This window comes from Cherax quadricarinatus, chromosome 7 (genome assembly GCF_038502225.1).
Source record: "Cherax quadricarinatus isolate ZL_2023a chromosome 7, ASM3850222v1, whole genome shotgun sequence".
Taxonomy (NCBI): domain Eukaryota; kingdom Metazoa; phylum Arthropoda; class Malacostraca; order Decapoda; family Parastacidae; genus Cherax; species Cherax quadricarinatus.
This window is the reverse complement of record NC_091298.1, coordinates 1,450,358-1,474,572: the sequence shown is the minus strand read 5'-3', so window position 1 is coordinate 1,474,572 and position 24,215 is coordinate 1,450,358. Positions and strand designations below refer to the sequence as shown.

Sequence of the window (24,215 nt, the reverse complement as noted above, 5' to 3'; positions counted from 1 at the left end):
ATTGTTAACCAAGGTCATAAATCACAGCTGAGATCTTATTCATCTACCCCATATTTTGTTAAGTTAACAGAGAGAGAGTGAGAATTGAAAATTTGATAATATCATAAATGTAACAAATTTATGTATTTTTAACACACTGGATGTTTATTACCAAGAAAGGGTGACACAAAGAAGAAGATACATCACCATCATTTATTCTCTATCTCATATGTGTAGACATGACAATTCAAATATTCTACAAAATCGAGACACTCCCACCTCTTCAAAGTACAGGCACTGTACTTCCCACCTCTAGGTCTCACATTTGGCTAACTGGTTCCCCAAATCCCTTCATAAATATTACTTTGCTCACATTCCAACAACATGTCAAATGCCTGAAGCCACTTGACACCATTCTCTATTATACACTCACACATTCATTGTTATACACATACTCATTCTCTGGTATGCACTCTCACATTCTCTGGTATACATTCACACATTCATTGTTATGCACTCACATTCTCACACTCACATTCTCTGTTATACACTCACACATTCATTGTTATATACTCTCACATGCCTCCTGGATGCTCAGAGTTCCTAGCTCTATTAGCCTCCTTCACATTCTCTTACTTATTCTTTATTTTTTATTTTTATTTTGTAAAACAGCATGTTTATATATACTCTCGGATACCCATTTGTATATAATTTAATCTTTAAATTAGATAGTCTTGTAAATTTGTAGCTACAATTTTTTTTTTTATGTAGCATGTCGTTCGGACCAATGGACATGCTTAGATGGATCTTGTGTGCCTATAACAGCTCATTGTAATAGTATTCCTGATTGTCTTGACAAGTCTGATGAAAGCAACTGCCCAGTAGGTTAGTATATAACTACTTCATTGCTCTCTGATTATTAAATTATAATTGTGTATAATTTTTGGTAAATTGTCTGTTTTATCTTTCACCTTTACATTCTATTATTCTTGTATTAGTTTATTCCCTACTTTTCTTTGTATATATTCATATATGATTTATTTGAATCTCCAGTAAGTTTGAGAGCTCATTTGCCTTCTATATGGATTCTAGTGTTTTTTCTTCATCATAGTTTCCAGTTCCTAACATTGAACCACTGTTTTATTTCTTGTATCTCATTTCTTATTTTAAGAATAAACTGTTTTGCATTATTTTTATATTCCATATTTTCCTTCAAATAAGACACCAGTGCATGAGACACCGTATTTTTTTTATAACGCTTTTTAAAAGTGTATGTGTAGTATTTATGGAAATCACTGTTATATTATCATTCTACTGAGGAAGAAGCAGTGTGAGAAGGAGGGAGGGAGGGAGGAAATGAGAAAATGTAGAGAGGAATGCTAAAACATTCGTCTTACCATTTTGATAACATATGTGAATAACTATACTGTAATGACAGTATAGTTATTCACATAAATTAGTACTTTTATTGTATTGTAAATTTATAAGCATAAAAGATACTTTCTGGGTAGCTTGCCGCCCAGACGAATGGACATGTGGAGATGGAACGTGTTTGCCTGGCACATTACGTTGTAATAGAGTACCTGAGTGTCTTGACAAGTCTGATGAAGTAAACTGCCCTGTAGGTTAGTAAAAAGTACACAACTACTCTATTAAAGAATCACACACAAAGTGGGAGTTGTCACAGTTGCTCTTTGCTGATGACACTGTGCTCGTGGGAGATTCTGAAGAGAAGTTGCAGAGATTGGTGGATGAATTTGGTAGGGTGTGCAAAAGAAGAAAATTAAAAGTGAATACAGGAAAGAGTAAGGTTATGAGGATAACAAAAAGATTAGGTGATGAAAGATTGGATATCAGATTGGAGGGAGAGAGTATGGAGGAGGTGAATGTATTCAGATATTTGGGAGTGGACGTGTCAGCGGATGGGTCTATGAAAGATGAGGTGAATCATAGAATTGATGAGGGAAAAAGGGTGAGTGGTGCACTTAGGAGTCTGTGGAGACAAAGAACTTTGTCCTTGGAGGCAAAGAGGGGAATGTATGAGAGTATAGTTTTACCAACGCTCTTATATGGGTGTGAAGCATGGGTGATGAATGTTGCAGTGAGGAGAAGGCTGGAGGCAGTGGAGATGTCATGTCTGAGGGCAATGTGTGGTGTGAATATAATGCAGAGAATTCGTAGTTTGGAAGTTAGGAGGAGGTGCGGGATTACCAAAACTGTTGTCCAGAGGCCTGAGGAAGGGTTATTGAGGTGGTTCGGAGATGTAGAGAGAATGGAGAGAAACAGAGTGACTTCAAGAGTGGATCAGTCTGTAGTGGAAGGAAGGCGGGGTAGGGGTTGGCCTAGGAAAGGTTGGAGGGAGGGGGTAAAGGAGGTTTTGTGTGCGAGGGAGGGAGGGGGTAAAGGAGGTTTTGTGTGCGAGGGGCTTGGACTTCCAGCAGGCATGCGTGAGCGTGTTTGATAGGAGTGAATGGAGACAAATGGTTTTTAATACTTGACGTGCTGTTGGAGTGTGAGCAAAGTAACATTTATGAAGGGGTTCAGGGAAACCGGCAGGCCGGACTTGAGTCCTGGAGATGGGAAGTACAGTGCCTGCACTCTGAAGGAGGGGTGTTAATGTTGCAGTTTAAAAACTGTAGTGTAAAGCACCCTTCTGGCAAGACAGTGATGGAGTGAATGATGGTGAAAGTTTTTCTTTTTCGGGCCACCCTGCCTTGGTGGGAATCGGCCAGTGTGATAATAAAAAATAATAATAATAATAATAATATATATATATATATATATATATAATATATATATATATATATATATATATATATATATATATATATATATATATATATATATATATATATATATATATATATATTATACACACTCATCTGAGTGTGTATAATATACTATATCAAGTCCGACTATATGAAAATAACCGGTTTCCCTTAATCCCTTCACTAAATATTACTCTGCTCACACTCCAACAGATCGTCAGGTCCCAAGTACCATTCGTCTCCATTCACTCCTATCTAACACGCTCACGCACGCTAGCGAAATTATTCAAGAAGTATTTTGTCCTGTCTCCAGACAAACTCTTGTCTGCAAATGATACCACTACATGAATGACATATTTTATTCATTCTAGAGTATACAGTGGACCCCCGCATAACGATCACCTCCGAATGCGACCAATTATGTAAGTGTATTTATGTAAGTGCGTTTGTATGTGTATGTTTGGGGGTCTGAAATGGACTAATCTACTTCACAATATTCCTTATGGGAACAAATTCGGTCAGTACTGGCACCTGAACATACTTATGGAGTGAAAAAATATTGTTAACTGGGGGTCCACTGTATATCAGGTTTCTATGTTATTTATAATGTTTACTATGTCATATTAGATGAATTGTGATAATTAAATAAGCTGTAGAGTTGATATTAGGGAAATTAGTGAAGTACAGAATTCCACTGGAACGGATTAATTGCATTTCAATTAATTTAAATGAGGAAAATTGACTCTGCAAATGAGCGAATCCAGTTGCGAGCAAGGTTACGGAATGGATTATACTTGTAAGTAGAGGTTCCACTGTACTGGCAAATTTTAAAATAGTCTGCAGATATATGGATATTGAAGTACTTTAAATGCCAGTTTACAGTAGGCACTAAACCATTATTGGAATTTGAAAGAAACCCTGAATTTAAGGGTTTAAAAGGCTAAAGCAAGTGGCTAGTAGTGATGATTGTGGTGGAAAGTGGTGAGATTGCTTTGCCATGATAGTGGACTTCTTTGTCCAGTGGACACTGTCCATTGTTTCTGAATTAATTGAGGTTTCTTAAATCAAGGGTATGGTAGTTGCATGTAAAGAAACATGAAGATTTAACAGAAAAAGTCCAGAGACATGTTGAAAAATAGCTCCCCGAGTTTAAAAACAAGAGTTAAGAAGAGTGGAAATGTTAAAAATATCCACATTGATAGCAGATGACGAAACATGATAAAAGTCATAAAATCATTAAAGAATGTGAACAATGATTAAAGAGGTTTTAGCACCAACAGAGAGAGCAGGAGGTCACACTTGAAATTAGAAGAAAAGGCGATGCACAAAGTGCAGTAGAAAGTATTTGTTTTACAAACAAAGATGGTCTCCTGGAATAGGTTAACCCTTTGACTGTCGCAACCCCCAATCCTGAGGTGTCTCCTGGTGTCGCAAAATTTGAAAAAAAAAAAAAAAAAATTTTCTTATGAAATGATAGAGAATCTTTTCCCGATTGTAATGACACCAAAAAACGAAATTTGATGGAAAACTGACGGAATTATGCTCTCGCGAAGTTAGCGACCTCGGCGCTGTTTACAAATCGGCGATTTCGCCCACTTTGAGCCCGATTTTCGGTTAATTCCATTGTTCCAGTCGCCCAAACTCATAGCTATTTCTTTAGAACTCGATTTTTTCTATCGATTGAGTACAAGAAACTGCCCATTTACTGATTTCAACTACCTAATAATGTGGTCAGAAATTTGCAATTTGGCGAATATCACGAAAATTAAAAAATATGACAATTTCAAAATAAGGTCCAGAATGAACAATGCAGACATTCCTGGTTCTAAAATAACATTTTCTTTGTTCATCAGTCATGTCTCCAGGCCCCTCTGATATTACTCTTGCTTTCTATTTTTAATTTTTATTCAAACAAAAAATAGAAGACTTATTATTATGCAGACTACTGCAATACTGTAATAATTGTATAAATAACATCAACCCATTCATGACTGCATATTAGAATGGCTAGTTGGACATTTATTGGACAATGGCATCATTTGTTTACTTTTGAACATTGGCAAAAATCAAACATTTCCCCTACTTTGAGCTCCATTTCTGGGTTCTTTTTATAGTAAAATCAATCAAAATCACCTCTATTTCTATAATATGTTTTCCATTCTATCAAATGAGACCAAGAAAACGAGAATACAACCATAAATACTATACGAAAATAGACCACAAAGTCGGCATTTTAATTAAAAAAAACGGTCGGAGTTTTTTTTTTCTCATTATGCACTGTGTGCTCCAGGATTTTTTTTATATGGTGCACACTGACCACACAGACCCATTCTCTCACATGTGGGGCTACCAGCTTTTTCCTGCTTGATTTGAAGCCGCTAGAATTTATGAGTATACAGGAGGGCCCCACTTATACGGCGGGTTAGGTTCCAGGCTACCGCCGTAAAGCGGAAACCACCGTAAAGTGGAACACCCTTTTTTTCCACTTACAAATGCATACAAACACTAGATAACAAGTTTACACTAACATATATTATGTTAGCAATAGAACCAGGCATCAAAAACAATAAAAAAGTACAATACACACATAGTGCACTCATTACTTACCTTAAAATATTTATAGTCTTAATCTAGGGTGAGACAAGTAGTATTTATTGTAAGAAATCAAGTGTGGTATGTATGGTAGTCAGCCAGGCTACCATACCAGGCCACCCCACTCACACATACTATTCTATGATATTTAAGCATCCCAGAGCGATAAAATGTATATACAGTTCACTCATTACTTACCTTAAAATATAGGGTGAGATGAGTAGTATTTATTGTAAAAAATCAAGTGTGGTATGTATGGTAGTCAGTCAGGCTACCATACCAGGCCAACCCACCCACACATACTATTCTATGATATTTAAGCATCCCAGAGCGATAAAATGTATATACAGTTCACTCATTACTTACCTTAAAATATAGGGTGAGATGAGTAGTATTTACTGTAAAAAATCAAGTGTGGTATGTATGGTAGTCAGCCGGGCTACCATACCAGAGAGAAAGAATGAGTGCATGAGAGAGGACAGGCGCAGAGTTATGTAAACAAACCAGGCGAAGGTAAGTTTTGTAAACAGTGTACACGTCTGGTTTGTGTACAAGTTACATTGTGTACAGGTTGTCTCTACATTGATACGGTAGAATAAATAAAGAAGAACACTCCCATTCTCATGTAACATCATTTTGAGAAGAAATGATGCTCTGAGTGAAGGCAATGGAAGTAAGTCACTCTGACTTTTTTGGGTTATCCTAGGTTCTCTACACATATGTTATGTATTTATGTTATGTATCGTGTTTATTATATAATTTTGAAAAAAATATCATGGATGGATTAATGAAAATGTGTATATTAACGTAATATACAACATTTAATGATACACCGAGCTCAGACAGCGTAAACAAACAAACTGAACAGGTTGTGGATGATCACTCGGTCAGGCAAAATAGATGGTATTAATACGTGTCCAGTTTTAGTTCATTCATGTACATTTGTAAGAGTTTGTGAAACTTTTACCTTATAATATTTTTATTATTATTATAATTAAATCACGAAACAAATACTCTTACACTGTGTACAAGTTAGTACAGAATTATAGCTATAAAGTGAAGGCATACGAAAGGAATATTTTTCTACAGTTATCCCTAGTAACAGGTGACGGGCTAGAGAAAACGTAATTCTTCCGACACTTCTACAAACCATTTGGTAAACATCTCATATATATTTGTATAAATTTTTATACTGTGGGTGCATGTATCATGTTTGTGTGTTACATAATGTGTTTCTTATATAATTTTGAAAAAAAATATCATAGATAGATTAAGGGAAATGTCTATATTAACGTAATATGCGACATTAATGCGCCCAAGAGATTATTATTATTATTATTATTATTATTATTATTATTATTATTATTGCATCAAGAGTAGAGAGACTCTTAGTGATTTTAATGTGTACCTACATGCCAGCACAGTGTGTAAGTTTATTTAGGTACAGGTGTACACAAGTTTAATTATCAAGTACAATACATATAAAATATACAATAACTTTAAAACACTTGAAATTTTGGAAAGTTTCCAGACATAATAAGGAGATGTGCTCAGGGAGAATGTAAACAAACTCGGTGGGCCGCTGTGACCGTATTAGAAAGACAGGTGGGGGGAGCCGTATAGCGAGTTTTGGTCATAATTTGAAATGTCCGTATTAGAGGAACGCCGTAAAGCGGGGCCCTGCTGTATATACATCAAACACGGTACCTCGTAAGACGTACATATACGGCCGCGACAGTCAAAGGGTTAAAAGAGGAGGTAGTAAGAGCTGTAGCTACTAGAATATTTAGGCAGTTATTTGCCAGACAAAGCAGTGAAGACATGGCACAACAAGCAAAACACTATTCTTATGACTACAAAGGGTAATTAATACTGTAGATACAACATGGTAGTATTGTCACTAATAAAGAAGTAAGAGTGCTGGAAGGAGATTCAAGAGGTAGTAAATCCTATGAACAAAAATATCCAGAAAATTATATGTGAAACCACAAAGATGGGACTTCATGAACATTCATCTGTTCCTGTATTTATAATAGGTAATTAGAAATTGTTGGAGTGTGAGCAGGGTAATGTTTTGTGAAGGGATTCAGGAAAACCGGTTAGCCGAACTGGAGTCCTGATAATGGGAAGTACAATGCCAGCACTTTAAAGGAGGTGTTTGGGATATTGGCTGTTTGGAGTGACATCTAAACTGTTGTATCTGAGTGCCTCTGCAACGAGTGATTACGAATGATGGAGAAAGTGTTGAATGATGAAATTTTTTTTTCTTTGTTTTTGGGAAACAAAGTTAAAAGAATAATTGGCTATCAGAATATATTTAACCTATTTTTCCTATTTTTTTTCCCATCCTTTCAGGGCAAGGGCTCCTCATTCCCGTGGAAGTGGGAATTTGGTCTGATAATACAGGTGATGATTTTTATTCATAATGATAGTGGCATTTTAAATTACTGTATCATTAAGGCACATTTTGTTTCTATTTATACTTTGTATATTTCTTTTTTAGTTTGTGACTTTGATGAGTGGAGGTGTAGAGAAGGATTGTGTATACCTCAGCAAGAAAGGTGTGATGGTCGGAATGATTGTCCTGATTATTCTGATGAAGAAGGATGTCCACGAGGTATGGCATTTACTACATAAAATGGAAGATTTTATTCAGATATGTTTTGCATGATGGTAGGATTGCTGGTTTCTTTTTCTGTCTCATAAACACGCTAGATAACAGGGATATCTTGCTACTCCTACTTACACTTTGGTCACACTTCACAGACATGCACATGCATATATATATACATACATCTAGGTTTTTCTTCTTTTTCTAAATAGCTCTTGTTCTTCTTTATTTCTTCTATTGTCCATGGGGAAGTGGAAAAGAATCTTTCCTCCATAAGCCATGCATGTCGTATGAGGCGACTAAAATGCCGGGAGCAATGGGCTAGTAACCCCTTCTCCTGTAGACATTTACTAAAAAAGAGAAGAAGAAAAACTTTATAAAAACTGGGATGCTTGAATGTGCGTGGATGTAGTGCGGATGACAAGAAACAGATGATTGCTGATGTTATGAATGAAAAGAAGTTGGATGTCCTGGCCCTAAGTGAAACAAAGCTGAAGGGGGTAGGGGAGTTTCGGTGGGGGGAAATAAATGGGATTAAATCTGGAGTATCTGAGAGAGTTAGAGCAAAAGAAGGGGTAGCAGTAATGTTGAAGGATCAGTTATGGAAGGAGAAAAGAGAATATGAATGTGTAAATTCCAGAATTATGTGGATTAAAGTAAAGGTTGGATGCGAGAAGTGGGTCATAATAAGCATGTATGCACCTGGAGAAGAGAGGAATGCAGAGGAGAGAGAGAGATTTTGGGAGATGTTAAGTGAATGTATAGGAGCCTTTGAACCAAGTGAGAAAGTAATTGTGGTAGGGGACCTGAATGCTAAAGTAGGAGAAACTTTTAGAGAGGGTGTGGTAGGTAAGTTTGGGATGCCAGGTGTAAATGATAATGGGAGCCCTTTGATTGAACTTTGTATAGAAAGGGGTTTTGTTATAGGTAATACATATTTTAAGAAAAAAGAGGATAAATAAGTATACAAGATATGATGTAGGGCAAAATGACAGAGGTTTGTTGGATTATGTATTGGTAGATAAAAGACTGTTGAGTTGACTTCAGGATGTACATGTTTATAGAGGGGCCACAGACATATCAGATCACTTTCTAGTTGTAGCTACACTGAGAGTAAAAGGTAGATGGGATACAAGGAGAATAGAAGCATCATGGAAGAGAGAGGTGAAGGTTTATAAACTAAAAGAGGAGGCAGTTAGGGTAAGATATAAACAGCTATTGGAGGATAGATGGGCTAATGAGAGCATAGGCAATGGGGTCGAAGAGGTATGGGGTAGGTTTAAAAATGTAGTGTTAGAGTGTTCAGCAGAAGTTTGTGGTTACAGGAAAGTGGGTGTGGGAGGGAAGAGGAGCGATTGGTGGAATGATGATGTGAAGAGAGTAGTAAGGGAGAAAAAGTTAGAATATGAGAAGTTTTTACAAAGTAGAAGTGATGCAAGGAGGGAAGAGTATATGGAGAAAAAGAGAGAGGTTAAGAGAGTGGTGAAGCAATGTAAAAAGAGAGCAAATGAGAGAGTGGGTGAGATGTCATCAACAAATTTTCTTGAAAATAAGAAAAAGTTTGGAGTGAGATTAACAAGTTAAGGAAGCCTAGAGAACAAATGGATTTGTCAGTTAAAAATAGGAGAGGAGAGTTATTAAATGGAGAGTTAGAGGTATTGGGAAGATGGAGGGAATATTTTGAGGAATTGTTAAATGTTGATGAAGATAGGGAAGCTGTGATTTCGTGTATAGGGCAAGGAGAAATAACATCTTGTAGGAGTGAGAAAGAGCCAGTTGTGAGTGTGGGGGAAGTTCGTGAGGGAGTAGGTAAAATGAAAAGGGGTAAGGCAGCCGGGATTGATGGGATAAAGATAGAAATGTTAAAAGCAGGTGGGGATATAGTTTTGGAGAGGTTGGTGCAATTATTTAATAAATGTATGGAAGAGGATAAGGTACCTAGGGATTGGCAGAGAGCATGCATAGTTCCTTTGTATAAAGGCAAAGGGGACAAAAGAGAATGCAAAAATTATAGGGGGATAAGTCTGTTGAGTATACCTGGTAAAGTGTATGGTAGAGCTATTATTGAAAGAATTAAGAGTAAGACTGAGAATAGGATAGCAGATGAACAAGGAGGCTTTAGGAAAGGTAGGGGGTGTGTGGACCAGGTGTTTACAGTGAAACATATAAGTGAACAGTATTTAGATAAGGCTAAAGAGGTCTTTGTGGCATTTATGGATTTGGAAAAGGCGTATGACAGGGTGGATAGGGGGGCAATGTGGCAGATGCTGCAGGTGTATAGTGTAGGAGGTAGGTTACTGAAAGCAGTGAAGAGTTTTTACGAGGATAGTGAGGCTCAAGTAAGAGTATGTAGGAAAGAGGGAAATTATTTCCCAGTAAAAGTAGGCCTTAGACAAGGATGTGTGATGTCACCGTGGTTGTTTAATATATTTATAGATGGGGTTGTAAGAGAAGTAAATGCGAGGGTCTTGGCAAGAGGTGTGGAGTTAAAAGATAAAGAATCACACATAAAGTGGGAGTTGTCACAGTTGCTCTTTGCTGATGACACTGTGCTCTTGGGAGATTCTGAAGAGAAGTTGCAGAGATTGGTGGATGAATTTGGTAGGGTGTGCAAAAGAAGAAAATTAAAAGTGAATACAGGAAAGAGTAAGGTTATGAGGATAACAAAAAGATTAGGTGATGAAAGATTGGATATCAGATTGGAGGGAGAGAGTATGGAGGAGGTGAATGTATTCAGATATTTGGGAGTGGACGTGTCAGCGGATGGGTCTATGAAAGATGAGGTGAATCATAGAATTGATGAGGGGAAAAGGGTGAGTGGTGCACTTAGGAGTCTGTGGAGACAAGGAACTTTGTCCTTGGAGGCAAAGAGGGGAATGTATGAGAGTATAGTTTTACCAACGCTCTTATATGGGTGATGAATGTTGCAGCGAGGAGAAGGCTGGAGGCAGTGGAGATGTCATATCTGAGGGCAATGTGTGGTGTGAATATAATGCAGAGAATTCGTAGTTTGGAAGTTAGGAGGAGGTGCAGGATTACCAAAACTGTTGTCCAGAGGGCTGAGGAAGGGTTGTTGAGGTGGTTCGGACATGTAGAGAGAACGGAGCGAAACAGAGTGACTTCAAGAGTGTATCAGTCTGTAGTGGAAGGAAGGCGGGGTAGGGGTCGGCCTAGGAAAGGTTGGAGGGAGGGGGTAAAGGAGGTTTTGTGTGCGAGGGGCTTGGACTTCCAGCAGGCATGCGTGAGCGTGTTTGATAGGAGTGAATGGAGACAAATGGTTTTTAATACTTGACGTGCTGTTGGAGTGTCAGCAAAGTAACATTTATGAAGGGGTTCAGGGAAACCGGCATGCCGGACTTGAGTCCTGGAGATGGGAAGTACAGTGCCTGCACTCTGAAGGAGGGGTGTTAATGTTGCAGTTTAAACTGTAGTGTATAGCACCCTTCTGGCAAGACAGTGATGGAGTGAATGATGGTGAAAGTTTTTCTTTTTTGGGCCACCCTGCCTTGGTGGGAATCGGCCAGTGTGATAATAAAATAAATAAAATATTCAGATATGCATTCTTCATGATTGTTGATACTTAGTATAAAATTTAACAAATGTAGTAGTAATTCAGTAGATGAATATTTTGCCTAATATTTTGATATTGAGTTGCTCACGTAGTTTAAATTGCATATATATTTTTTTTAACATATCAGCCATTTACCACCAAGGCAGGGTGACCCAAGAAGAAAGAAAAACCCAAAAAGAAAGAAAAAATTTTCATCATACAACACTTTCACCATCACTCATACATAATCACTGTCTTTGCAGAGGCACTCCCACTCTGTCATTTGCTCTCTTTTTGCACTCTCTCACCACTCTCTTCATATTTCTTTTACTCTCCATATACTCTGCCCTTCTTATATCACTTCTGCTTTGTAAAAACCTCTCAAGCTAATTTTTTTTCTCTTTTATTGCAGCCTTTACCTCATCATTCCACCAATCATTCCTCTTTCCTCCTGCACCCACCCTCCTATAGCCACAAACTTCTGCCCCACATTCTAATACTGCATTTTTAAAACTATTCCAACCCTCTTCAACTCCCCCAATACTCATACTTGCACTAGCCAACCTTTCTGACAATAGTTGTTTATATCTCACCACCCTAACTTCCTCCTCCCTTAGTTTATAAACTTTCACCTCTCTCTTATTTACTGTTGCCATTTTCCTTGTCCCATCTACCTCTTACTCTAACTGTAGCTACAGCTAGATAATGATCCGATATATCCGTTGCCCTTCTATAAACATGTACATCCTGGAGCCTACCCATCAACCTTTTGTCCACCAACACATAATCTAACAAACTACTTTCATTACATGCCATATGATACCTTGTATACTTATTAGTCCTCTTTTTCATAAAATATGTATTACTTACATAGGTAGTAGGTTGGTAGACAGCAACCACCCAGGGAGGTACTACCGTCCTGCCAGGTGAGTGTAAAACGAAAGCCTGTAATTGTTTTACATGATGGTAGGATTGCTGGTGTCCTTTTTTCTTTCTCATGAATATGCAAGATTTCAGGTATGTTTTGCTACTTCTACTTACACTTAGGTCACACTACACATACATGTACAAGCACATATATACACACTCCTCTGGGTTTTCTTCTATTTTCTTTCTAGTTCTTATTCTTGTTTATTTCCTCCTATCTTCATGAGGAAGTGGAACAGAATTCTTCCTCCGTAAGCCATGCGTGTTGCAAGAGGTGACTAAAATGCTGGGAGCAAGGGGCTAGTAACCCCTTCTCCTGTATATATTACTAAATTTAAAAGGAGAAACTTTCGTTTATCTTCTTGGGCCACCCTACCTCAGTGAGATACGGCCGGTACGTTGAAAGAAGAAGAAGAATATATATACGTGTATATGTAATATATAGGTAGGGGAAGTGGAATATTCAAGCGGCTTCAAGAAGAAATCCAAATATTCTTCCTTGAAGCCTTTTTATTCACTTCTCTGAGGCTATGGGTCCCACAATTTACACCAGAGGTGGGCCCTATGTAAAATATATAAAATATACAAATCGTATATTGTAAATTTTTGCATTTAAATATATATTGCATCACTTGAAAGTTATTGCATGTACAGTAGACCCCCACTTAATGACTTAGATAGAGACAGGTGGAATGGTTCATTAAGCAAGAAATATGTTAAATGAATCACATTTTTTGTTTGCAGCTCATTTTATAACTTGAGAAGACAGCTTTTGCCATATTGAGCAGCTTCCTGACAGTTTGGGAAGAAGTATTGCCCAAAGCTTGTTGATAACAGTAATAGAAAGTTCCCAGGTATGTCAGGTTGATTCCCTTGGTTAAGCCTCAGCAGAAGAGGACACCTACACCCTCACTTGAGTTCAGTTACTGGCATTCAACCAAAATCACAAAGTATCCACAGAGCAGAAAAATGGTGCTAATGGGTGTTGCCCCTTTAATATACACAGCGGGTACAGTGAGATGAGGGTAACATCCCTGGGAGAATCAGGAAAATTTGTTACTGATGCTCAGTTTGAGTCCTGGAGGTGGCAAGTATAGTGCCTATACTCTGAAAGAAGAGTGGGGATATTTGCAGTTTTGGGGGAATTTGAACTGTAGTATTGGTGCACCTCTGGCAAGACAGTGATGAAATGAATAATGATGAGTGTTTCTTTTTTGGGTCACTCTGCCTCATTGGGAGATGGTGGTCCATTGAAAAAACATACAAACACAGATATACATGTATATACAAACAATATATATACATATATATTTTACATATTATCTTAGAAGAGTATTGCATGTACTAGTGGTTGTTTCTCTGTAGCCTGCATGTCTGGTGAGTGGAGGTGCAGAGATGGAACCTGTGTGCCACAGCAAGCAAGATGTAATTATCAATATGAATGTCCTGATTATTCAGATGAAGAGCAATGTCAACAAGGTATAATGCATTTACATTTATTAAATGAATGGTCTTGTGTGAGCTTATCTCTGAGAGCAGTTAGGCTACTTGTAACTTTAGTTATGCTGGTTATGATGTGTGATGTGAACATGGGACTATTTTTCTTACATTATATATATATGTGATAGTGTTTTCATGCTTTTGATTCATGTTCTTCGCTTGTCATGTAATTTTTTGTTTGAGTTTGTAGGTAGATGAGTAAATGTTTCTTTCTTTGTATGTATAACATGACCAGGATGTTTAAAAAAAATTATATAATGTGTAAAGGAAGAAGGTTGAAAGTGAACATAGATAAGAGTAAGGTGATGAGGATATCAAATGAGTTAGGTAAAGAAAAACTGGATATCAGGTTGGAGGCAGGGAGTATGGATGAAGTGAATGTGTTCAGATATTTGGGAGTAAACTTGTATGTGGATGGGTTTATGAAGGACAAGGTAAACCATAGAATTGATGATGGAAAAAACGTGGGTGGTGCAGTGAGGTATCTTTGGAAACAAAGAATGCTATCCATGGAGGCAACAAGAGAAATGTATGAGAATATAATGGTCCCAATGCTCTTATATGGGTGTGAAGCATGGGTTGTGAGTGTTGCAAGGAGGAGGGTGGAGGCAGTGGAGATGTCATGTCTATGGGCAATGTATGGCGTAACTATTATGCAAAGAATTTGTAGTATGGAAATTAGGAGGAGGTGTGGAGTTACTAAAAGTATTATTCAGAGGGCTGAAGAGGGGTTATTGAGGTGGTTTAGTCATTTAAAGAGGATGGAGTAAAATAAGATGACTTACAGGGTGTATAAATCTGTAGTGGAGGGAAGGGCGAGTAGGGGTCATCCTCGGAAAGGATGGAGGGAGGGGGGGTAAAAGAGGTTTTGTGTGCAAGGGGCTTGGACATAGAGCAGGCATGTGTGAGCATGTTAGATAGGAGAGAGTGGAGATGAATGGCTTTTGGGGTTTGATAAGCTGTTGGAGTGTGAGCAGGGTAATATTTTGTGAAGGGATTCTGGGAAACCAGTTAGACGGACTTGAGTACTGGAGGTGGGAAGTACAGTGGCTGCACTCTTAAAGGAGGTGTGGAGATATATTTGCAGTTTTGAACTGTAGTGTTGGGAAACCTCTGGCAAGACACTGAGGAGTTAGTGATGATGAAAGTATTTTTTTATTTTTTGGGGTCACCCTGCCTCAGTAGGAAATAGCCAATGTGTTAAAAAAGAATTATATGGTAATTTTTGCAAGCCACACAGAAAGTACACCACATGAGATGGGATGATGCTTATCTAGTTATCCAGAAATGTTTAGAAGGCTTCTTTATGGTAACCTCAAACACCATCCTATAAAAGTATGGCAGCTTAAGCATTTCCAAATATTTGGCAGTTAAGTTGTTGCCCAGCCTAGACATGGTGATCAGGTGACACTAACCCATGTGCACCATTATGTGATATCCCGTGCTCATCGCTGTTAAACAGTAGTGTCCTGTTACCATACTTATTGGCAATCCTACTATTCTAATTTACAGTAGCAGTCTTCCACTGCTCCAGTGGAAGACTGCTACTGTATAACACATTGCATCAGAGTTGAAATTGCACCATATATTATTTCAGCAATGTGATCACTTTCATGTAAACATCAATATTAACATAGTACAGTATTTAAATAAGTGCATTGTCCTTCTATAAACTTTGTTGACAGTGCTTTACTTGCTTTACTTTGTAAAGTGAACAGAGGAAGATGTTAAGAACATTGTGAACATAGACTGATAAATAATAGTGTAAATTAATAATTTCTAAGATCCACTTATTCAAGTGTTTTATAAATTTATCTTGTTTTGTCTGTACAGTAATTATCTTCAATTGTTTATGTTTACATAGTTTTGCATGCATGCTTATATTTACCTATATAACTTTGCATTCATCTGGTAATGCATGTATCTAATACAGCATGTAATATCTAATGTATTTTTGCTTAAAAGGTTAATTGCTTTATTAATGCATGATCTCTTTAATATATATATACAAAGCTTGTAGGCCAGGGGAATGGACTTGTTTAGATGGGACGTGTCTCCCATATCAAGTTCGCTGTGATGGATATCCTCAGTGTTATGACTACTCTGATGAAGAGAACTGTCCAGTATGTAAGTTCTGAAAACTTTCATCCTAAATTTGTTTGCAATTATAATATCAGAAATAGCTTTCACTGTGGTAATTCTTGGTTTAACAAGTAACTTGAGGTTTATATACATATATTTTCTGGGAAAGTGTCTTTATATTATCTGTTTCTTTCTGTTTCAATATAAAGTTTCATCTAATTGGTTGTCTTTTATAGCTAGATCCATTAAAGACAGCATGAAATGCAAATAAATAAAAAAAATATCAGGCTTCACCAACTGCCTTTAAATATAGGGAAGTATTCTGCATTATTGATGTCTGTTTGTCCATACCATCAGTATGTGAGCCTTGTTTATTCAGCTACAGGACCTTAATTGTAAATGCATTTTCACCATTTCTGCTTATAAGTGTTGAATGAGATTAAAAGTTATTGCTTTATACCATGCTATGAATTGTTTGTTTCCTCTCGATTGACCTACATTCATTCCTTGCTACTTAATCATAGTTGATGTCTACTGGCAAATATTACTTATAAGCTGGGGCATCTGTAGTTTTTCTATACAGATTTGCTAATTACTGTATTTGGAAATGCCATACTGTATATGTCATGTCAGCAGCCAGTTTGCTTTCTCATGTACAATGTAATTCCAGTGTTGTATTGCTGTATATGATAATTCTCATAACTGATACTCCAAGTTGTGGGACATTTTTTTTTTTTTTTTATTATCACACTGGCCGATTCCCACCAAGGCAGGGTGGCCCGAAAAAGAAAAACTTTCACCATCATTCACTCCATCACTGTCTTGCCAGAAGGGTGCATTACACTAGTTTTTAAACTGCAACATTAACACCCCTCCTTCAGAGTGCAGGCACTGTACTTCCCATCTCCAGGACTCAAGTCCAGCCTGCCGGTTTCCCTGAAGCCCTTCATAAATGTTACTTTGCTCACACTCCAACAGCACGTCAAGTATTAAAAACCATTTGTCTCCATTCACTCCTATCAAACACGCTTACGCATGCCTACTGGAAGTCCAAGCCCTTCGCACACAAAACCTCCTTTACCCCCTCCCTCCAACCTTTCCTAGGCCGACCTCTACCTCGCCTTCCTTCCACTACAGACTGATACACTCTTGAAGTTATTCTGTTTCGCTCCATTCTCTCTACATGTCTGAACCACCTCAACAACCCTTCCTCAGCCCTCTGGACAACAGTTTTGGTAATCCCGTACTTCCTCCTAACTTCCAAACTACGAATTCTCTGTATTATATTCACACCACACATTGCCCTCAGACATGACATCTCCACTGCCTCCAGCCTTCTCCTCGCTGCAACATTCATCACCCATGTTTCACACCCATATAAGAGCGTTGGTAAAACTTTACTCTCATACATTCCCCTCTTTGCCTCCAAGGACAAAGTTCTTTGTCTCCACAGACTCCTAAGTGCACCACTCACCCTTTTCCCCTCATCAATTCTATGATTCACCTCATCTTTCATAGACCCATCCGCTGACACATCCACTCCCAAATATCTGAATACATTCACCTCCTCCATACTCTCTCCCTCCAATCTGATATCCAATCTTTCATCACCTAATCTTTTTGTTATCCTCATAACCTTACTCTTTCCTGTATTCACCTTTAATTTTCTTCTTTTGCACACCCTACCAAATTCATCCACCAATCTCTGCAACTTCTCTTCAGAATCTCCCAAGAGCACAGTGTCATCAGCAAAGAGCAGCTGTGACAACTCCCACTTTGTGTGTGATTCTTTATCTTTTAACTCCACGCCTCTTGCCAAGACCCTCGCATTTACTTCTCTTACAACCCCATCTATAAATATATTAAACAACCACGGTGACATCACACATCCTTGTCTAAGGCCTACTTTTACAGGGAAATAATTTCCCTCTTTCCTACATACTCTAACTTGAGCCTCACTATCCTCGTAAAAACTCTTCAATGCTTTCAGTAACCTACCTCCTACACCATACACCTGCAACATCTGCCACATTGCCCCCCTATCCACCCTGTCATATGCCTTTTCCAAATCCATAAATGCCACAAAGACCTCTTTAGCCTTATCTAAATACTGTTCACTTATATGTTTCACTGTAAACACCTGGTCCACACACCCCCTACCTTTCCTAAAGCCTCCTTGTTCATCTGCTATCCTATTCTCCGTCTTACTCTTAATTCTTTCAATAATAACTCTACCATACACTTTACCAAGTATACTCAACAGACTTATACCCCTATAATTTTTGCACTCTCTTTTATCCCCTTTGCCTTTATACAAAGGAACTATGCATGCTCTCTGTCAATCCCTAGGTACCTTACCCTCTTCCATACATTTATTAAATAATTGCACCAACCACTCCAAAACTATATCCCCACCTGCTTTTAACATTTCTATCTTTATCCCATCAATCCCGGCTGCCTTACCCCCTTTCATTTTACCTACTGCCTCACAAACTTCCCCCACACTCACAACTGGCTCTTCTTCACTCCTACAAGATGTTATTCCTCCTTGCCCTATACACGAAATCACAGCTTCCCTATCTTCATCAACATTTAACAATTCCTCAAAATATTCCCTCCATCTTCCCAATACCTCTAACTCTCCATTTAATAACTCTCCTCTCCTATTTTTAACTGACAAATCCATTTGTTCTCTAGGCTTTCTTAACTTGTTAATCTCACTCCAAAACTTTTTCTTATTTTCAACAAAATTTGTTGATAACATCTCACCCACTCTCTCATATGCTCTCTTTTTACATTGCTTTACCACTCTCTTAACCTCTCTCTTTTTCTTCATATACTCTTCCCTCCTTGCATCACTTCTACTTTGTAAAAACTTCTCATATGCTAACTTTTTCTCCTTCTACTACTCTCTTTACATCATCATTCCACCAATCGCTCCTCTTCCCTCCCGCACCCACTTTCCTGTAACCACAAACTTCTGCTGAACACTCTAACACTACATTTTTAAACCTACCCCATACCTCTTCGACCCCATTGCCTATGCTCTCATTAGCCCATCTATCCTCCAATAGCTGTTTATATCTTACCCTAACTGCCTCCTCTTTTAGTTTATAAACCTTCACCTCTCTCTTCCCTGATGCTTCTATTCTCCTTGTATCCCATCTACCTTTTACTCTCAGTGTAGCTACAACTAGAAAGTGATCTGATATATCTGTGGCCCCTCTATAAACATGTGCATCCTGAAGTCTACTCAACAGTCTTTTATCTACCAATACATAGTCCAACAAACAACTGTCATTTCGCCCTACATCATATCTTGTATACTTATTTATCCTCTTTTTCTTAAAATATGTATTACCTATAACTAAACCCCTTTCTATACAAAGTTCAATCAAAGGGCTCCCATTATCATTTACACCTGGCACCCCAAACTTACCTACCACACCCTCTCTAAAAGTTTCTCCTACTTTAGCATTCAGGTCCCCTACCACAATTACTCTCACTTGGTTCAAAGGCTCCTATACATTCACTTAACATCTCCCAAAATCTCTCTCTCTCCTCTGCATTCCTCTCTTCTCCAGGTGCATACACGCTTATTATGACCCACTTCTCGCATCCAACCTTTACTTTAATCCACTTAATTCTTGAATTTACACATTCATATTCTCTTTTCTCCTTCCATAACAGATCATTCAACATTACTGCTACCCCTTCCTTTGCTCTAACTCTCTCAGATACTCCAGATTTAATGCCATTTATTTCCCCCCACTGAAACTCCCCTATCCCCTTCAGCTTTGTTTCGCTTAGGGCCAGGACATCCAACTTCTTTTCATTCATAACATCAGCAATCATCTGTTTCTTGTCATCCGCACTACATCCACGCACATTCAAGCATCCTAGTTTTATAAAGTTTTTCTTCTCTTTTTTAGTAAATGTCTACAGGAGAAGGGGTTACTAGCCCATCGCTCCCGGCATTTTAGTCGCCTCATATGACACGCATGGCTTACGGAGGAAAGATTCTTTTCCACTTCCCCATGGACAATAGAAGAAATAAAGAAGAACAAGAGCTATTTAGAAAAAGAAGAAAAACCTAGATGTATGTATATATATATACATGCATGTGTGTGTTTGTGAAGTGTGACCAAAGTGTAAGTAGGAGTAGCAAGATATCCCTGTTATCTAGCGTGTTTATGAGACAGAAAAAGAAACCAGCAATCCTACCATCATGCAAAACAGTTACAGGTTTCTGTTTCACAGTCATCTGGCAGGACGGTAGTACTTCCCTGGGTGGTTGCTGTCTACCTACCTACTACCTACTACATATTTATTACCGTTAATTTGTATTCTCTATTTCAAAAATTTAATATGAAGTTAAGTGGTTGCATCTTATCTCCAACTACAAATTTTATGCAGAGATAATATGGTACGTGCAAAGAAATAGTGGACATTACAAGAATTGATGCTCATATGTGATGGCTAGAGCCTGAAATGCTCTGCATACAAGGGGCTTTTGGCATGTACACTCAACAACAATATTCCTTTGTATAACTTTTTTTTTTTTTTTTTAACAAGTCGGCCGTCTCCCACCGAGGCAGGGTGACCCAAAAAGAAAGAAAATCCCCAAAAAGAAAATGCTTTCATCATCATTCAACACTTTCACCTCACTCACACATAACCACTGTTTTTGCAGAGGTGCTCAGAATACAACAGTTTTGAAGCATATACATATAAAGATACACGACATATCTCTCCAAACTGCCAATATCCCAAACCCCTCCTTTAAAGTCCAGGCATTGTACTTCCCATTTCTGGTACTCAAGCCCGGCTATATAAAAATAACTGGTTTCCCTGAATCCCTTCACTAAATATTACCCTGCTCACACTCCAACAGATCGTCAGGTCCCAAATACCATTCGTCTCCATTCACTCCTATCGAACACGCTCATGCGCCCTTGCTGGAAGTCCAAGCCTCCTCTCACCCACGAAACCTCCTCTACCCCTCCTTCCAACCTTTTCGAGGGTGACCCATACTCCGCCTTCCTTTCCCTACAGATTTATACGTTCTCCATGTCATTTTACTTTGATCCATTCTCTGTGAATGACCAAACCACCTCAACAACCCCTCTTCAGTCCTCTGACTAATACTTTTATTAACTCCACACCTTCTCCTTCTCCACATATACCTCAATGCACCACTTCCCTTTTTTCCCTCATCAATTCTATGATTAACCTCATCCTTCATAAATCTATCCGCCGACAGGTCAACTCCCAAATATCAGAAAACATTCACTTCTTCCATACTCCTCCTCCCCAATTTGATATCCAATTTTTCTTTATCAAAATCATTTGATACCCTCTTTAGAATCTCCCATAAGCACAATATCATCAGCAAAAAGCAACTGTGTCAATTCCCATTTTGTATTTGATTCCCCATAATTTAATCCCACCCCTCTCCCAAGCACCCTAGCATTTACTTCTTTTACAACCCCATCTATAAATATATTAAACAACCATGGTGACATTACGCATCCCTGTCTAAGACTTACTTTTACCAGGAAGTAGTCTCCCTCTCTAATACACACCCTAACCTGAGCCTCACTATCCTCATTTAGTAACTTATCCAGCATTTAGTAACTTACCACCTATTCCATATACTTGCAACATCTGCCACATTGTTTCCCTATCCACTCTTATCATATACCTTTTCTAAATCCTTGAATACAATAAAAACTTCCCTACCTTTATCTAAATACTGTTCACATATATGCTTCAGTGTAAACACTTGATCTACACATCCCCTACCCACTCTGAAACCTCCTTGCTCATCCACACTCCTACATTCTGTCTTTCCTCTAGTTCTTTCAATAATAACCCTACCATACACATTTCCTGGTATGCTCAGTAAACTTATTCCTCTGTAATTTTTAGAGTCTCTTTTGTCACCCTTTCCTTTATATAAAGGGACTATACATGCTCTCTGCCGATCCCTAGGTACCTTCCCCTCTTTCGTACATTTATTAAACAAAAATACCAACCACTCCAACACTATATCCCCCCTGCTTTTAACATTTCTGTCATGACCCTATCAGTTCCAGCTGCTTTACCCCCTTTCATTCTACATAATGCCTCATGCACCTCCCCTATACTCTCATCCTGCTTTTCTTCACTCCTAAAAGATGGTATACCTCCCTGGCCAGTGCATGAAATTACCGCCTCCCTTTCTTCGTCAACATTTAAAAGTTTCTCAAAATATTCCTGGCATCTACCCAATACCTCCATCTCTCCATCTACTAACTCCCTTATTCTGTTTACAACTGACAAATCCATTCGTTCCCTAGGCTTTCTTAACTTGTTTAACTCACTCCAAAATTTTTTATTTTCATTAAAATTTCTTGACAGTGCCTCTCCTACTCTATAATCTGCTCTGCTTTTGCACACTCCCACCACTCTCTTCACCTTTTACTCTCCATATACCCATATACTCTACTCTTTTTATAACACTTCTGCTTTGTATAAACCTCTCACAAGCTACCTTTTTCTCTTTCATCACACCCTGTACTTCATCATTCCACCAATCACTCCTCTTTCCTCCTGCACCCACCATCCTATAACCACAAACTTCTGCCCCATATTCTAATAATGCATTTTTAAAACTATTCCAACCCTCTTCAACCCCCCCACCACTACTCATACTTGCACCAGCCCACCTTTCTGCCAATAGTTGCTTATATCTCACCCGAATTTCCTCCTCCCTTAGTTTATGCACTTTCATCTCCCTCTTACTTGTTGTTGCCATTTTCCTCTTTTCCCATCTACCTCTTACTCTAACTGTATCTACAACTAAGTAATGATCCGATATATCAGTTGCCCCTCTATAAACGTGTACATCCTGGAGCCTACCCATCAACCTTTTATCCACCAGTACATAATCTAACACACTACTTTCATTATGTGCTATATCATACCTTGTATATTTATTTATTCTCTTCTTCATAAAATATGTATTACTTATTACCAAACCTCTTTCTACACATAGCTCAATTAAAGGCTCCCCATTTTCATTTACCCCTGGCACCCGAAATTTACCTACTACTCCCTCCACAACTTTAGCATTGAAATCCCAAACCACCAGTACTCTCACACTTGGTTCAAAACTCCCCATGCATTCACTCAACATTTCCCAAAATCTCTATCTCTTCTACACTTCTCTCTTCTCCAGGTGCATATATGCTTACTTTAACCCGCTTTTCACATCCAACCTTTATTTTACTCCACATAATCCTTGAATTAATACATTTATTGTCCCTTTTCCTGCCATAGCTTATCCTTCAACATTATTGCTACTCCTTCTTGAGCTCTAACTCTATTTGAAACCCCTGACCTAATCTCATTTATTCCTCTCCACTGAAACTCTCCCACCCCTTCAGCTTTGTTTCACTTAAAGCCAGGGCATCTAGGTTCTTCTCATTCATAACATCCACAATCATCTCTTTTTCATCATTCGCACAACATCCACGCACATTCAGACTTCCCACTTTGACTATGTATCATGTCAAAATAAATATTATTATTATTATTATTATTATTATTATTATTATTATTATTATTATTATTATTATTATTATTATTATTATATGATTCCAACGGTATACCCTTTCTGGAATAAAGTAAGTGTTTACAATGGGCGATAAATCTGCATCATGGCAACTTACTCTAATGTTTGCCATATTCAATATTTACTATTTTGATTATTGGAATTATGGATAAACTGCTATCAAATGGAGAAAAAAAGCATATAGCAAGGTGAGCCTTTATTGGACAGTGTCTTATCCAATTAATAATAATAATAAGAATAGTGAGTGAATAGGAGTGAAGAAGAGCAGAATGTAAGTGTGGGGGAGGTACGTGAGGCATTACGTAAAATGAAAGGGGGTAAAGCAGCTGGTACTGATGGGATCATGACAGAAATGTTAAAAGCAGGGGGGGATATAGTGTTGGAGTGGTTGGTACTTTTGTTCAATAAATGTATGAAAGAGGGGAAGGTACCTAGGGATTGGCGGAGAGCATGTATAGTCCCTTTATATAAAGGGAAAGGGGACAAAAGAGACTGTAAAAATTATAGAGGAATAAGCTTACTGAGTATACCAGGAAAAGTGTACGGTAGGGTTATAATTGAAAGAATTAGAGGTAAGACAGAATGTAG

The 24,215-nt window shown here is 38.1% G+C and overlaps 1 protein-coding gene across 50 annotated transcripts in view; it reads left to right on the top strand.

Annotated features, from left to right (window-relative positions):
- trol (terribly reduced optic lobes) overlaps window positions 1–24,215 on the top strand; it is a 960,590-nt gene that overhangs the window by 354,126 nt on the left and 582,249 nt on the right. For 43 of the 50 annotated variants that reach the window (XM_070082142.1, XM_070082177.1, XM_070082160.1 and 40 more), the window contains 4 exons: window positions 751–864; window positions 7,843–7,956; window positions 13,793–13,906; window positions 15,941–16,054. In XM_070082142.1, the coding sequence (XP_069938243.1) occupies window positions 751–864; window positions 7,843–7,956; window positions 13,793–13,906; window positions 15,941–16,054 (456 nt within the window). The remainder of the gene's footprint in view (window positions 1–750; window positions 865–7,842; window positions 7,957–13,792; window positions 13,907–15,940; window positions 16,055–24,215) is intronic. The other 7 variants (XM_070082152.1, XM_070082138.1, XM_070082151.1 and 4 more) reach the window with 4 other exon arrangements.